General features: G+C 39.1%; 2 protein-coding genes across 2 annotated transcripts in view; both read left to right on the forward strand.

Moving 5' to 3' along the window:
* The first annotated feature begins 2,752 nt into the window (after positions 1 to 2,752).
* On the forward strand, positions 2,753 to 7,004 carry LOC110024776 (probable inactive leucine-rich repeat receptor kinase XIAO). Its single transcript, XM_020724939.1, has one exon. It carries the CDS (start codon positions 3,158 to 3,160, stop codon positions 6,611 to 6,613), a length of 3,456 nt encoding a protein of 1,151 aa, XP_020580598.1. The 5' UTR covers positions 2,753 to 3,157; the 3' UTR covers positions 6,614 to 7,004.
* A 5,377-nt stretch (positions 7,005 to 12,381) lies between these two features.
* LOC110024786 (rho GTPase-activating protein 5-like) overlaps positions 12,382 to 17,134 on the forward strand; it is a 26,991-nt gene continuing 22,238 nt past the window's right edge. Inside the window, exon 1 of the mRNA XM_020724947.1 lies at positions 12,382 to 12,942. Within this exon, the coding sequence (XP_020580606.1) occupies positions 12,533 to 12,942 (410 nt within the window). The 5' untranslated portion in view covers positions 12,382 to 12,532. The remainder of the gene's footprint in view (positions 12,943 to 17,134) is intronic.

Here is a 17,134-nt window from a genome sequence, read left to right on the forward strand (position 1 = left end):
AATTGGGGCGCTTATATATATATATATATGAGTATACCTACTCTAAAAGTTTGATTTTTATTTCTTCAAATTAGTCTTGTTTGAATCAATTTTAAATTTTTCCTTTACATTTCGATTTTTTATGAAAAGAATAAAATCTTTTTCAGAAATGATTGCCGCACACATAATTAGAACTGGGTATTTGGCGGGTCAAGTTTAGCATGGATTGGGCTTATTTGGGAGGTCGAGCTTGAGCCTGGATTCAATTTGAAAAATCATAGCCAAGCCCACCCACTCTATGGGTTCGGATAGCTCATGGGTCTTAAAATAAAATTGATTTTTGAATATATTTAAAAAAATATTTTTCAAGCCGAAACAGTTCTATTAGCTTAATATCCTTGCCACATCCATTTCCACTTCACTAAAAATGATAGTCAACAAATTATATTGCCAAACACACTAAACATACAAACTAAATCAGTCCAACTCCAATTATATAAATTTAACTTTTATATCATCATGATTTCTCTTTCAATTCATACTGCTTAAAATCATTCCTCCAACCACCTAATTTTCCATATAAAACTATCCCCATTCCTTCTTTATATAATAAATCAAACTATCACTAGTTCGTCGCACATTGTCAGCTAATCATCATCAACTTCATCCGCTAAAATTTGTCAGTTTTCAATCGTTGGTCTACTAATCCTAAGCCCACACCTTATAAGAGTCACCACATCATAAACAACAAATTCAAATACTCAATATGAGACAGGTATTCCCATTTTGCAAAGTTTATGTACAGGAAGCATAAATTCCTTTTCCTTTTTGGCAACATATGTGCAGCTTAGGTGAATTCCTGCTCTGCCGCTCAAACAACAATAATCTAGGTCTTTCCAATTCGTTCATAGTTTTCCTTCACTAAATACTTAAAATTAACAGATAAACATGTTCACCATATGCAAACAGCCATTTAAAACAGACGAGGAAAAAAAAGGCTTTTTGGAGTTCGTTTTTATTGTGAATATGAACGGTTTCAACATAAGTCAAACAATGCTTGTATCTGAGTGGAAAATAATAAATCAGAATTTTTTTCGGGCTGAGTTTGGCTATTGTGGACTTTCACTAAGGGTCTGTTTGGGGCAGCTTATTTGGTGCGGTGGCGTTTTGAAAACGCATATATGTTGTTTGGGTAAACTGCATTTTGGCAGCTTATACGTTTTGAAAACGCTGAAAGCAGCGTTTTCACATCGCACCTATCTAGGTGTGGTGGCAGCTTTCTGACATCGGTCAAGCTTTTCCAAGAAAAAAAAATTTCTAATAGCCACCGCACCTAGCTTATCAACGGATTATTTTTAATTAGATTATCAGCAGATTATTCAATGAGCTGCAGCTGCCCCAAACAGACCTTAAATCAAATGGGGTATGCCCCCTATATTTCTATTTTTTCACAATTAAGCTTGCACATTCTAAGCGGGCTTAAGGTGAGCCCGTCATGCCACCCGCCCAACGCCCAATTCAAGTAAGGAGATGGCTGTGTGATTAGATGAATAATAAATCGCCAACCATGCAGCTCATTAGTGATATACATGTGTTTTTTTTTTTTTTTTTTGAAAAATTATTGTGAAACCTAAATGCATGCAGGCTCTGTGTACAATAATATTGTACACTACTGTACAAAACTATGCAACTCTAGTCATTCGGGGCATGTCCCCCACTCGAGTCACGATAGTTTGATTGCACACTAACTAATTAAATTAGTGTCTTTAAGGCTCACCTTCAAAAAAAAAAAAAAAAAAAAAAAAAAACTTATTACAAATAAAACTTATTATTTTATTTTCGCCTTACATGAGAAGAGAAAAATAAATAAAAATATTTTTTTCAAAATTTTGAAAATTAAAAATTTAAAACTATCAATATATTCACAAGCTATAAAAAATGAAAACAAAAAAGTTAAAAAACAGCAGTAAAAGTAATTTAGTAGTGATATTAGCGTTTATTTTAAGGATGATGGTCCTTTCTAGTCGAAGATATGCTTTACATGGTGAATTTAGGCATTTCATTGAGGAAATGTGAATAGCTTTTTAGATAATAACTTGTAAGTGTAATTAGATATTTAATGATGTGATTGAGTTTTTACCAGCCCTAAAAACATCTATGGGTAAATAAAGACATTTATTAATTAAAATATAACAAATATAACATAATTAAACCAATAAATCTTTTCTTAAATATTTTCAAATATCAAAACTTGAATTAAAGATATTAAATTATAACTACAAAAATAAATATTTTACAACAAATTTATTTAACAAGTTATAAAATAAGGCCGAATTAGAGGGTTATGCAAGAAAAGGCGCATTTCACTTTTAAAAAATTTGAGTGGCATGAATGTAAATATAAAAGTTTAGATGTGATATGTAAGTAAATGGCCCAAAATATTCATAAATCTATCACTTAAATTTGAGGTATGTATTTATAGAAAAATTTAATCCAGCAACTCTGACAAAAGTACGACAGACAGTTGCTGTAAAAATTGGGGCGCTTATATACATATCACCCAATTCCTATGTATTTACATATTTAACACTTTTTTTTTCTTACATTTATATCACCAAAATATTTCATTTTATATCAAAATTTCCATTAATTTAATTTAATTTAAAAAAGAAATTCATATTTTTCATGCATAACGAAGTAATGCATGCATGTAAAAATTTCTCCAGTTGATAGATTTGTAAATACATTGTAATAAAGTGATATGCCTGTAATTATTCCAATAAAAAAAAGAAAAATTTAAGGATTTAAGGAAGGGAGCCAAATAAGCCAGGCAAATCAAGCACAAACTCATTCTCCCTCTCGGCTGGCATTTTGCTTCCGCAGCTGCGACCTTCCTCTCTTACTCCGGTTCCTTCTCTCCCTCTCTCTCTTGTTTCCTGCGATGACTTCGCCAACGGATCTCCTCTCCCCAAGCACAGCAATGTAACACTGGCTCGCTCTAATGCTCAAAATGTCATCTTTCCCAGCCCTCACATTCCCATCCCCACTTCTCATCTTCTCCAAAACTTCCTCTCTTACTCTGGTTCTTTCTCTCTCCCTCTCTCTCCTGTTTCCTGCGATGACTTCGCCAACGGATCTCCTCTCCCCAAGCACAGCAATGTAACACTGGCTCGCTCTAATGCTCAAAATGCCATCTTTCCCAGCCCTCACATTCCCATTCCTCCTCTTCCCACTTCTCATCTTCTCCAAACCTTCTCCGCCGCCACCTCTTCTACCATCAAACAACACTTCCTCCACAACACCAGAAATCTCAGCTCTTATTGCCTTCCGCGTCTCCCTCCACGACCCCCTCGGCGCCCTCTCCAACTGGAACCCCTCCTCCCCCAACGCCCCCTGCTCCTGGCACGGCGTCCTATGCTCCCCTTCCTCCCCTCACGTCACCGAGCTCCGCCTTCCCCGCCTACGTCTTTCCGGTCCCATTTCTCCCAGCCTATCCTCTCTCCCCCACCTAACCCACCTCAGCCTCCGCTACAACCTGCTCACCGGCCCCATCCCCTCTTCCTTCTCCCGTCTCCCTCACCTCCGCTCCCTCTTCCTCCAACACAACTCCCTCTCTGGCCCTTTTCCATCCAACCTCTCCGCTCTCCAAGTCTTCTCGGCCTCCGGCAACTTCCTCTCTGGACCTCTCCCTGCTTCGCTCCCCGCTAACCTCCGATTCCTCGACCTCTCCTCTAACTCCTTTTCCGGCCCCGTCCCTTCAAACCTCACTTCCTCTGCCCCTCGAATTCGATTTCTCGACCTCTCCTTCAACCGCCTCGGCGGCACCGTTCCGGCTGGGTTGAGCCAGCTCCAGTTCCTCCTTTACCTTCGTCTCGACGGCAATCTTCTCGAGGGGACGATTCCCGCCGTGCTTGCTAATTGTTCTTCCATTCTTTATCTCAGCTTGCAAAGCAACAACCTTCGTGGCATTCTTCCTGAGGCGGTGGCAGGGACACCGACTCTCCAGATTCTTTCCCTTTCACGCAACCGCCTCTCCGGCTCCATTCCTTTCTCCGTTGCCTTCAATTCATCCGCGGCCTCTTCGTCTCATCTACGAATACTGCAGTTGGGGCACAATGCATTCACTGACTTTCAGCTGGCGCAACAGGACAGTGCGCAGGCTGCAGCGTCTTCCAGTGTTCTTCAAGTACTGGACATCAAGGAGAACGATATTCATGGCCGAATCCCTCCTCGGATTTTCAATGTGTCGACATTGGCAATCTTGGATCTTTCCGGCAACTCGTTCTTCGGTCTTCTCCCACCGGACGTTGGAAAGCTATCGGCTTTGCGTGAGATGCGGATCGGAAGCAACTTATTAACCGGCCGTGTTCCTGCGGAGATTGGACAATGCGCATCAATCAGAGTGCTTGATTTGGAGTATAATCAATTTTCCGGCGAGTTTCCGTCAGTTTTGGGGACGCTTTATGGTCTGACAAATCTCTACCTCGGTGGAAACCAAATCTCTGGTCTGATTCCCGCGAGTCTTGGCAAACTTTTCAAACTGGAATCGCTTTCTTTATTTAGCAACCGTTTGAGTGGGGAGTTTCCGGATGATCTCACAAAGCTAGGGAACTTAATCTTTCTCGATTTGTCCGGCAATGTACTTTCCGGCGAGATTCCTGAAACGATCGGGAGACTGCACAAACTACAAAACTTGAATTTAAGCCACAACAGATTCTCCGGCGGTGTTCCGGCTGCGATAGGAAGCATGTCCGATTTGAGGACATTGGACCTCAGCGACCAGAAAAACCTCTCCGGCAAACTACCTGCCGAGCTCTTTGGCTTACCGAGCCTTCAGATGATTTCTTTAGCCGAAAATTCCTTCAATGGTAATGTCCCTGAAGGATTCAGTAGCCTCTGGAGCTTAGAGCAGCTGAACCTCTCATCAAATTTTTTCTCTGGTTCCATACCAGCAACCTACGGCTTTCTCCCCTCACTGCAAATTCTCTCACTTTCCAAAAACCATATTTCCAGCATAATTCCGGCCGAGCTCAGCAACTGTTCCAATCTAACCACTCTCGAGCTCCGCTCCAACTCCCTGACCGGCGCCATTCTCCCTGATCTCGCCAAACTGCCCAATTTGGCGGTACTCGACCTTGGCCAAAACGATCTTTCCGGTGAAATCCCACCAGAAATCTTACGGTGCCAGTCATTAATAACTCTCAGACTCGACGGAAATCATCTCTCCGGCGAAATACCAAGTTCATTATCCAACCTCCCCCAGCTCCATGTACTCGACCTTTCAACAAATAATTTAACAGGCATGATCCCTTCCAGTCTCATTCTCATGCCTGCTTTGCAGCATCTCAACCTATCAAACAACAATCTCCAGGGTGAAATCCTCCCAGCACTCGGCTCTCGCTTCCAAAACCCTTCCACATTCGAAGGCAACTCCGACCTCTGCGGGAAGCCATTACAAACACAATGCCCCCAAGAACGGAGAAAGAGACGGCGCAAGAAGATAGAGCGCTTGACTCTACTAATTGGCCTCGCAGCCGCCACAGCCGTCGCCCTCGCTCTCCTCTGCTTTTTCGCCGTCTTCGCTCTGCTCCGATTCCGAAAACGCTTTCTCGATGGCCGAAACGGCGTCAAAAAGCGGAGCTCTAGCCATGGAAGCGGGTCAAGCAGCAACGGCGAGAACGGCATTGGTCCCAAACTGATAATGTTCAACAACAGAATCACCTACGCCGAAACGCTGGAAGCCACAAGAAATTTCGACGAAGAGACTGTTTTAAGCCGCGGCAGACACGGGCTGGCATTCAAAGCCAGCTTCAACGATGGAGCCGTGCTGTCCATCCTCCGCCTACCTTGTTCGCCTAATGATGCATGCGCGGAAGCCGTTTTTCGCAAGGAAGTAGAGTCCCTCGCCAAGGTAAAGCACCGCAACCTCACTGTTCTCCGAGGATATTACTTCTCCCCGCCGCCGGATGCCCGGCTATTGGTCTACGACTACATGCCAAACGGCAGCCTAGCGACGCTTCTCCATGAAGCGTCCCACGAGGACGGGCACGTTCTAAACTGGCCGATGCGCCATCTCATTGCCCTCGGTATAGCCCGTGGCCTCGCCCACCTCCACACCTCCGGCATTGTTCACGGCGACCTTAAGCCTCAGAACGTTCTCTTCGATGCCGACTTTGAGCCGCACGTATCGGACTTCGGGCTTGAGCTTCTGACGGCTACACCTGCCACAGGGGCATCAACGTCAGTAGGTTACTCAGCGCCGGCTGAGTGCGGTACGAGAGAGGGTGATGTGTATAGCTTCGGGATCGTGGTGTTGGAGTTGCTGACGGGAAAGGGGCCGGGAATGTTCGCCGGAGAAGAGGAGGATATTGTGAAGTGGGTGAAGCGGCAGCTGCAGAATGGGGCGGTGGGGGAGTTACTTGTGCCGGGGTTGCTGGAGCTTGACCCGGAGTCGTCGGATTGGGAGGAATTTCTTCTGGGGGTTAAGATCGGACTTCTCTGCACGACGCCGGCCGCCGGCGACCGGCCCGCCATGGCTGACGTCGTGTTCATGTTAGAGGGCTGCAGGGTGGGGCCGGAGATACCGTCTTCAGCCGGGCCCAACACATCGCCTCCCTCCCCGTCCCCAGCATGAGATTCGAGATGACATATCCTCGTGATTCGGATCATTCCGCATTGAATGTTGTATGCTGTTGGATAAATTTAATATTTTTACAATTTTTTTGCATTATATGGGCATCCACGTCGCGGTCTGTGAGAAGGTGGGTCCTGGTGGAGCTGGGAATTCTGCTGGGAGTTTTGTAGCATTCTTTCTACCACCGGACATGGAGGGGGGAAGAGAGAAGCGGGAATGCAGAAAAAAGTAGCCGTTGGGATTTTTAGCCGACGTCAGGTTACAAGCGCGACTCTTGATGTAAGGTATGATGCAGGGGAAGCGGTGATTGCTGTTGGGACAGCTGATAATTTTTTTTCTTTTAAAAGATTTAAATTTATTTTCTATTTTCGTTTCATGTGGCGGGGGAATATTGAGGTCCAAATTTGTGCTCTTGGCGAGGAAAAAATATTATTTCAGGAGTATTGATGCATCAGTACTTCAATGAGGGGGTGCCACGTAGGCAATGGTCTCACCGTGGTGCCTACGTGACACCCCTTCATTGGAGTACTGATGCCTCAGTACTCCTGAGATGAGATTTGGGTGTGCATGTGAAGTCTGGGTGGCCTTGGGCTATGAGAGGTGAGCTTTCAGAGAGAGTACAGGTAGCGTTTAAGTAGCGTTTAATGATTTTTTATTTTTATTTTTTGTGATGGAGGAAAAAGGTTTGGGATGGTTAATTGAAGCTTTAATGCTCTAATAAAAAAAATTAGTAGGTACATTATTTATGGAAAAGCTACTAAACTTCTATACTAATAAAAAGATTTTATTTATTTATAAATAAAAAAAACCTGTCACGTAAGTATTACTGATTTTAAAAATGGGACGGACTGTGTTGACCGGTTCAACTATGAATTAATGTTAGAATTGACGTTGAATTTGTTTGAACTTGGGTTGAATCGATGAATCGATCTAGTTTCTAGAAAATTAGCATGTTTAAATATTGTTCAATTTTAGCCCTTTGATTTTGATAGTTGATGTGTGCCTGAAAATTCGTGGTTGTAGAGTAATGAATTATCATATTAACATTACATGAGAATTCAATACATACCCAGATAAAAGAGAATAATTAACAATGAGATCAGAAGTTTTTTTTTTTACATGAAATCCCATAAAGGGAAAAAATCACTTGGTTAGACCCAGTTGTAAAAATTCACTATAAGTTGATGATTGCAGAGACTCCTTGTCTCTCAGATGAGAAATTAGTGTTAGGTTTTCCAAGTTACAATGTCAACTAAAGACTGTCGGTCGGTGATAGTTTGGTGATGGTTAACGGGGACAGTAGTGCTTGACGACGGTAAGTGGTTGTCGGCGGCAGTTGGTGGTGATTGACGACGGTCGATGGGTGACAACGATGATCGGCGTTTGTCGATGGTGGTAGACGGTTGGTGGTTGTCGGCGACAATTGGTGGTGTTGAAAACGGTCGATGGGTGACAACGACGATCGACGTTTGTCAATGGTGGTCGACAATGATCGACGGTGCAAGGACTTCAACTCATTCTCAAAGCTTTAAGTTTTGTCTCATGCCTCAAGCCCTCTTCTCATGAGATGGGTGGGGCTCTATTTATAGTGTTCAAAGTGCAATTAATGTAGGAATATGAACTACTTTGATCAAATAATACGAAAAGATTCTTTCGGTCAGACGACATTTGATGTACATTTTAGTGTCCTAACGATGTTGGAACTGAGCAATCTTGGGCTCGTTGGATTCGTCTTGTCAAGAAGCTCGATCTAATTATAGGTTTGCCAGATTTGACATTCATTTAGCCTTATGATGATGTCCTAAAAACTTCTAAGAGTGGTTTAATTACTTGATCTGAGCTTGATTTGACTCGAATTGGACTAAATGTGATAACATTGGGTTCTTGCCGGTCAATTTGACTATAAGTTTGTTAAAAACAACGTTCTAGATGAATTTTTATTGATGTTTGAATTTTTTTTCCTCAAAAAATCGCCTCAAGATCTATGTAATGCCTTAAAGTTTGTGTCAAATAATAAAAAATTTGTTGGAGATATATCAATAGTGATGCAGCTCTCACAAGCTCTCACACTGTTGGACGCAATTCTTCCCGACTTGGTCCAAGCAGATATCTACCTTCCTTATATAGCCTTTATTATTTGTAGTTTCTATGTTTTCCTTATTTGCTTACAACTGTTTAGTTACTTTTCTTAATTACTTCTCAAGGGTGTGGTACCCTTTATTTAGTTACAGCCACTCTTTGCATTTTCTCTATAGAAGAGTGGAGGCAGGAGTTTAGAGCAGAAAATTTACTCTTTATTGTTGGAATTACTGAAATTTTCTTAATCCTTCTTCCTCTGGCCGGTCTTCTGCTAGTTTCTTGTTTGTTCAATTAAGCTCAACTTCAGATTGATATCAGATTCAGGAATGGTGGATAGCACCAGGACCTCGATGCACGACGATGATACTAGTCGGGAGCTATTATGGGAAATCACAGGTACATCTCGAACGGCGGGTCGACACCCTCGTTTCCAATTTCCAACTTTTTATCACAAAAATGTTACCCGTCAACCACATTGGTTATCTCAGCACCCGCACTACTGATTGGAGACACCAATAGAGGGACTCGCGATTGATAATGAATCACTTCCACAACACAACCAACCTCTGAGTTTGGAGCAAGCCCGTATCGACGACATACTACTACAGTCACAAAACTCGCTTTTCCAATTCCAATTCTGATGACGACAACCTACTAGGTGAAATTTCAAATCAAAGTCGCCCAAGTCGGTGTCTTATTTACAATGACTATAAAGCTAAGATTGATATTCTTTACCTTGATGGCCATCTTCATATTAAAGATTGCTTGGATTGGTAGCAGACCGTGGAAGCATTCTTTGGGTATAGGGATGTAGATATCAAAAACAAGTTCTCTACGTTGCTTGTAGATCAAAAGGCCGAGTAGGTGCATGGTGACAACAATTAGTGCAATCTCAATGGAAGAAAGAAGTCCAATTAAAAGTTGGGCCCGATTGAAACTGCGCTTACAAACACTTTTTACCTTCCGATTATGAGCAAATTCTATATGTGCAATTCTAGAGATGCACACAAGGAAACCATTCTTTTAGTTCTTACATGGAAGCATTTCACCGTCTTAGTGCCCGTAATGATCTCCATGGGTTTAATCAACAAATTAATCTAATCAACAAATTGTGGCTCAATATATTGGAGGATTAAAAGAGGCAATACAAGACAAATTGAAAATGAATGTTGTCCGGTCACTCTCACAAGCTATAAACTATGCTTACAAAGCTGAATTCAAGTTAAATCAGACTCCACGTCCATTTAGCCAATGCAAATCGTTCGCATATAGTTCTCTAGATGGAGGTAAAGGATTATACCAAAATGTTCAAAGTGCCCCTGCCCCCTTGGCTAATTCAATTTATACTTCGAGCGGAAGGGATGCTAATATTACTAATAAACTAACAACTCATAAAATTCATTTATATCAATGACTGGTACTTATCAAATGTTTCAGATGTTTTCAACCTAACCACTATTCCAATGAATGTCCTAACCGAAGACAGGTTCAGCTATCCACAGGAGAACTGGATAGTGGCGATGGAGATTGTGAGCAAAATCCTTTTGAAGGGGCTGATGTGGCTGATGAAGATGTCTTCTTAAATTGTGTCCTACATAAGGTATTGCCTGCTCCGAAGCAACCTATTAAGTTCCAACGTAATGCTATTTTTTGGATTAGGTGCACTATTGAAGGTAAAGTGTGCGATCTAATTGTAGACAACGGGTGTACCAAGAATGTGATCTCCAAAGCGGCGGTAAAAGCTCTCAAACTAAAGAGAATTAAACATCTCAATCCTTACAAAATTAGTTGGATTAAATTAGGAAATAACGTGACGGTGGTAGAGTTGTCTCAAGTTACTTTCTCTATTGGGATGAATTGTAGTTGTGAAGTCTCTTGTGCGTCACTCACTGTGATGGATGTTTGTCACGTGATTCTGGGTAGACCTTAGCAATTAGATTTGTGTGTTTGATATGATGGGCAATCAAATGTCTACACATTTGAGTGGAATAAAAAGAAACATCGGCTACTACCTTCCCATCACATTCAAGCATCTCATACAAAAGATAAATCAACCTATCTAGTTGTCTCGAACTCTCAGTAGCTGACGAAATGCATTAACCGTGAGGTGGCTTATGTTTTTTTTTTTTTTTGTTGAACCAAATTCTACTGCACCTCATTTACATCTATTAACTCAATCTCTCATCCACGATTTTTTTGGCACCACATTTGGTGTCTTATTGGATCAACTACCTCCATTGAGATCAATTCAACATCATATCAATTTAATTCTTGGATCTAATTTACCGAATCTTGCTCATTACCGCATGAGTCCCAAAGAACACCAAAAACTACAAAAAATTGTAGATGACTTATAAAAAAGAACTTCTTCCGCCATAGCTCTAGTCCTTGTGTTGTACCGACTTTGATCGTGCCCAAGAAAGACAGATCCTGAAGAATGTGTATAGAAAGTCACACCATCAACAAAATCATGTTAAAATTTTAATTTCCCATGCAGGAGCACATTAGACATCCACTCCCACCCTCGCTCCCACACCCACCCTCACCCTTACCTCAACCTTGCAGGAGCTAAAATTTTATCTGAATCAGACTTGAGGAGTGGGTACAACCAAATCTATCTCCATCCAGGTGACGAATGGAAAACAACATTCAATACTAGGGAAGGGCAAGTGAAGCTTTTTGGTTTCTGCAATACATCCGTTACTTTCATGAGGCAAATGCAGTACCCACTTGGGCATTGGAGGTCTTTTATCTAGGCATCATTAACTAATTTCAACAAGCCAGTTTTATAAAATTGAAGAAACATCTAAATATTGATCATATAATAGGGATTCTAGAATTCGAGAAACAATTTCAGGTAGAACTGATGCTTTGACAATTTGGATTGGAGCACTTTTATCTCAAGGAGCGAAACCAGTGGAATTCTTTAGGGAAAAAATTGAACACAACACGTCAAAAAGCGGTCCACCTATGACAAGAATTATATGCAGTTATCAAGGATTTAAGGAATTGGGAGAATCCATAGATTTATTCTTCAATTACACACATAACATATAATTCTTATTTATATAATATAATACTTTTCATGAATATTACATATATATAAAGCTATATATATATATATATATATATATATATCAAACAATTTTATCAACTTTTTGTATAAGACTATAAAGATACATAAAAAGTAGTGAATTCTCTTTCCAACAACATGAAATGCATAAAAAAAATTATAAAATATGAACAGAAGAGTATTTCAGGTATTTATCCACATAAAATACTTTTAATTTTTTTCTTAGACAAATAAACCGTTTCTAGAACACCAACTGTTAAACCACAACTTTTCCACAACACTTTTTAAACTGAGAATTCATATAGTCAGAGCCCAAACAAATACAGCCTAAGACTTTGATAACTTAGAGGCACTAGTCCGCAACAAAGTCTTCAAACTTAACAACATCTAGGTTGGCAAAGAGATTAAAAATTGAATCTGTTGTTATGTTATTATTATTAGTATTATTTATTTTTTAAACAGACAAACTGTTCTCTGGTGCATGTAAATTCCCCTAATAAAAATTTATATGTTAAATGTGTAAATATTTATATATTGTGTAACAGTGTTATGTAAGTTTATTATTATTTTCTTTTTCTAAATTTCTTAAATTTCATATTTGATTGGATGTGCTCCTTCAAGCTTCAATATCGTCGAAGCTTCCTCCACCCCCACCGCTTCTCCAACTAACCCATCTTCTCTCTAACTCCCCTCTACCGCACCGAGCGATAATCTTGATTCTTGCCATGTGAACCCCTAACCTTAGTTCAACCAACGGAGTTCTCCCCATGACGAGATTCCAGCTCCACCTTGGCTTCCTTTTCTCTTCGCCTCTCTCACGCCGCGCCCCCGTGGATGTGGTTGAGGACGAAGACATCGAGACCGAGAGCGAGGGCGAGAGCGAGTGTGGCGACGATCTAATATCATCCCCGACGATCATAAAACCCACGGAGAAGAGAAATAGAGAACGACAGGAACGCCAGTTCTCCATAGGGGCGATGGCGACGGCGGCGTTGCGGAGGTCTGCTGCGATTTGTAGCGTTGGAACCGGCGAGGTAGGGGCTGGCACTTGCATGGACATCGGCTGGCCTTCAGATGTTCAACACATCTCCCATGTGACTTTCGATAGGTTCGATGGGTTTCTTGGTTTGCCTGTGGAGTTCCAGCTCCATATCCCTTGCAAAGCTCCCAGCGCCAGGTGCGTTTATGCTGCGTTCTTTCCCAAATGAAGAGCATGGTCATACAAACTGATGTCTGCGTTCACTTATCTATTTCTTTTATTTTTTTTCTCATTATATTTGCTTGTGTTCCGATCATTTAAATTTGTATATTATTGTCGGATAATTGGTAAATTGACGATTTCTAATAATTAGATTGCTCAAATTTCTAGGTTAGAAGGTAGATGAGTCACATGCGTTTAGAATACATTATTCTGAGTGGGTTCTGTTATTCAAAATGAGTTTGAAAAAATTAATTCAACATAGCGAATTAAAGTTTTGATAAGAGGAGTTTGATTTTGGGTGAAATGAAAAGGCTTTTAAGGCATTCAATCTTGCCGTTTACCGGGTGCTCTTGTTAATGGCCCCCTTATTGTTAGCAGGGAGCATTCTTAAAACGCCAGGTTTATTTATGCCTAAAAGTTTAGCTTTTTGGTTCCTGCAATTTTTGAATTTATACATGTTATTTCTTCTTATTGGACAACGTTGTCTTTATTATCTTTTTTTTCTGGCTTTTTTAGCTTTAAACCGTTGAGCTCTTACTTTTTAATGATTTGCTTTATTTTTATTTTTTGACGATCTCATATAATTTTTATTGACATATGATTTGTTACAAGAGTTAAATTGACATACATTAAGCAAATAAAATTTGTATCGAACTTATATTGAATTTATCAAAGAATGTCTGTTGGAGCATGGACTATCATTATATAATTGCTATTGGTATCAGTGTTATACTTATATCTTTTTGCATTGATTGTGGAAGTCCTAATAATGAGTGTATAAAAAGAGTGATGCTTTGAGAGGATAGGGGCGTCAACTGCGGTTAACATTTTGGGTTTTGGGTCTAACTAGAATTTTACCTGTAAGAATATGCATGACCTGAACCTAACCCATCTATTAAACATGTCAGAATGTCTAATTGAACTCGATTCGCCTTCAACCAGACAGAATCAAATCTAACTCATGTAACTCATTTATTTGAGTGAAATTTAGGTTGGTGGGTCAATTTTGGATCACTTTCAAGTTGATCAGTCAATTTTAGGTTGGTGGCCAACTTGATCCCCGCACAAAAATTAATTTGGCCAAGGTTATAGACCTAAACCTGACCCATAAATTAATCGGTTAAACTTAAACCTGAATTTTTCTAATTAGGTTCCAATTGACTTGTTATGTGGGGTCGATTTTTTACACCCCTACTTTAAGAATATTTTATTTAGCTATCACTATAACTGTTGGTGAGGCCTTTGTCAGTATAAATGCAAATTTGTTATTACTTCATTTTGTAATTTTTTTTTTTTTTCTCCCCATACTCCAACAAATAAACCATCACCAAAGCTGCACACCCTTTATGGGTCAAGAAAGAAATGTTTTTTTCAAAATGTTGTTTTGAAAATGTTGTTTTTTTTCTGGAAAGACCATTAAAGACGGCTCTCAAAACAACTTTATAGATATTATCTTCTCAACTTCTTTTATTGAAAGGAGAATCCAAACCAAACAAGCTCAGAGGCTGAGTCTAAGGTGTGCAATTTTTTTAGGTTACGTAATTTGCAATTGTATGAAATTTTGTTAGAAATCCAGTAATACATAAGTGTGATATCCTTGAATATTAGGAATCAATCATATAAAAGAAATACAAATATAGATGTTGATTTAATTTCCTGAGTCATACAATTAACTTGAATTTCCTATATAGATTTGATTATAAAAATTGTGAACATTTATAGGTATACTTGGCAAAACCATCATTATAGATCATCTATGTTACTTTGATTTGAGTGCCTTTTATCCAAGAAATCACAAATCACCAATTTTAGTGCGGTCAAAATGAATATGTTAAGATTTATATGTGGCAAAATTAGAAAATGCCTTGATAAATGATTATATGGGAATGACAATGGTTGTGGCCTTGTTGAAGGCAAAATAGTAGAAACTAGACCATTGCTATTTGGTAATGTATCATGAGTATATAAACTTATGATGCATGGATTAGGAAAGAGAAGGAACAGATTAACTCAGCAAAATTAACATTGTTAATTGTTATGTAAGAAGATTTTATGTAAAAAAAATATTGAGTAAGATTGATTGGAGAATGAGGTTTTATTAGTCTGTTCCTAAATAATTGAGATAATGTTAATGATATATATAGTACTTTTGCTCTTTTACCATCAAAATGTTGTGCCTTCCCTATATTAACATATGTAAATAATGGTTATGTAAGGCCGGTTCCTTCCTAATTGGACACAAGTGATAGGGGACATTTGATGTAATGTGTTTTTAGCCTTTTAATCTTGGCATCTAATTTGATCTTGATTTGATTAATATTTTAGAATTATTTGGTAGTTTTCCGGTATAAATTAATTTGTGTTGTTCAGGTAATGGTATCTGGCCCCATCTTTGCCTAGTTGCAGAGACTTCTAGAAGTCACTTTTATCATTCTTTGTTTTAGAATTTTATGGAATCTAGCTTAGATTCGAGTTGGCTTAAAATATTTGGATGTAGGCTCTTAATTTAGTTTGTTTTAGCTTAATTTATTGAGCTACCTATGATTCCACTTTTTAAATTGTAAAATGATTTAGCTTTATGCGCCAATATGCTCTAGGATTACAACTATAAGTAATAAACTTGAGATGATTAGGGAAATATTCTAAGAATGTATTTTTGCTTGAAATTTCATTTTTTTTCTCAGCCCACACCAAATTCTCTTGCCGTGTTGTCATCATGAAAACCCAACTTTAGAATCATTTTGCATTCTTCCCTATATTGATCTAGCATAAATCCTTAATACAGATGGGATCTATGGCAATCCTCTTTGGATGAATGTTTATATTTTTCTACTTATTGGAGTTCCTAAATAGCCTTATTTCTAGCATCCACAGGCTCGTATAGATGCTAACTTAGGTCTTCTTTTCCATATCTCTTAAATAATTTAATTAAGTTCTCAGAACATTTTTATCAACTTGCTCAACTTTTTGAAAGTGGAATAAGGGTTCTACAGTACTTCTTTACATTGGCATACATAAATGAGATAGGCTAAATTCGTAATCTTGAAAGAGGTAATTTGATTTGGAGTGGGAGGCCAATAAACCGTCCAATCTGTAATCCTATGTGGAGAATAAGGGTTCTGTAGTTCTTGATTTCGGTGATGTATTTAAAATTTGAATTTGTGAAGTGGTGCTCTTGATAAGTGCAAGCTAGTAATTGGAGTTTGGGTTTTAGGAGGAACTTACATGGTTTTTTCTTCTTGATTGATAGATCTTGGTTTTGAGAAGATCATAGTTGTTCATCACACTTTAATTGTGAGATTAATGCCTTGCTTTTGAAGTAGCCGACTAGGGTTGCTCTTCTTAGGGAGAAACTAGCCTTTTATTCCTATGCTTCAAAAGTGGAATAGAACCTAAAGTCCCAATTTTGTAAAGATGAAATTGTTGTTGGAGTTCATATTAGTTGGGAGGAAGAGTAAAGAGAGAGAGTTTTAGGTTTTTATATAGTTCTATTATGAGTTGTAGAAAACCATGCTATAGCTATCAGTAATTCACATGTCATAAAATCTTTTTTTTTATAAATCAATTAATCATTTCTTCTATTGAAAATTGAAAACATGAAAGAAATTACCTTAAATGAATATCTAATAATCTGCTTATTTATGTGCCATTCAATATATTGCAATAATTACTCTCAAATCAATAACATAGTATAGTGTAAAAAAATGGAGGAATGGCTCGATGCTTGATTTGTTTATCATGCACTTACAGGGTTTATATATATACATAGATCAGCTTAAATTATATTAGGAGTCTATACAAATTCAGGAAGAGTAATAATCACATTAATTTGAAATTTTAGAAGGAGCAGTCATGGCTAGTTTGTGCTATCCAATTCACTTTCATGCTGCTTCCAACTAATCAATTCTTGGGATCCTTCCTTTGATGTTATTGTTAAATCCATGTGGTGCTTGTTGCCATTCCTCCTGTTTGTATCCAACCGACATTCTTTTCTTGCATTTTTTAATTCTCAGCCTCAAATTGATTGATGAAAATCTACCACTCTCAAATTGCTTGATTTGCCAACCCCTCTATCGGAAATCCCTAATACAAACCCCCATCGAAATCTTAGGGGAGGTTTTTGATTGCGGATGATTTTCTCTTGCTTCTCTCGTTCGGTCTCTTTCCC

The sequence above is a fragment of the Phalaenopsis equestris genome, unplaced genomic scaffold, assembly GCF_001263595.1.
Source record: "Phalaenopsis equestris unplaced genomic scaffold, ASM126359v1 Scaffold000002, whole genome shotgun sequence".
Lineage (NCBI taxonomy): Eukaryota > Viridiplantae > Streptophyta > Magnoliopsida > Asparagales > Orchidaceae > Phalaenopsis > Phalaenopsis equestris.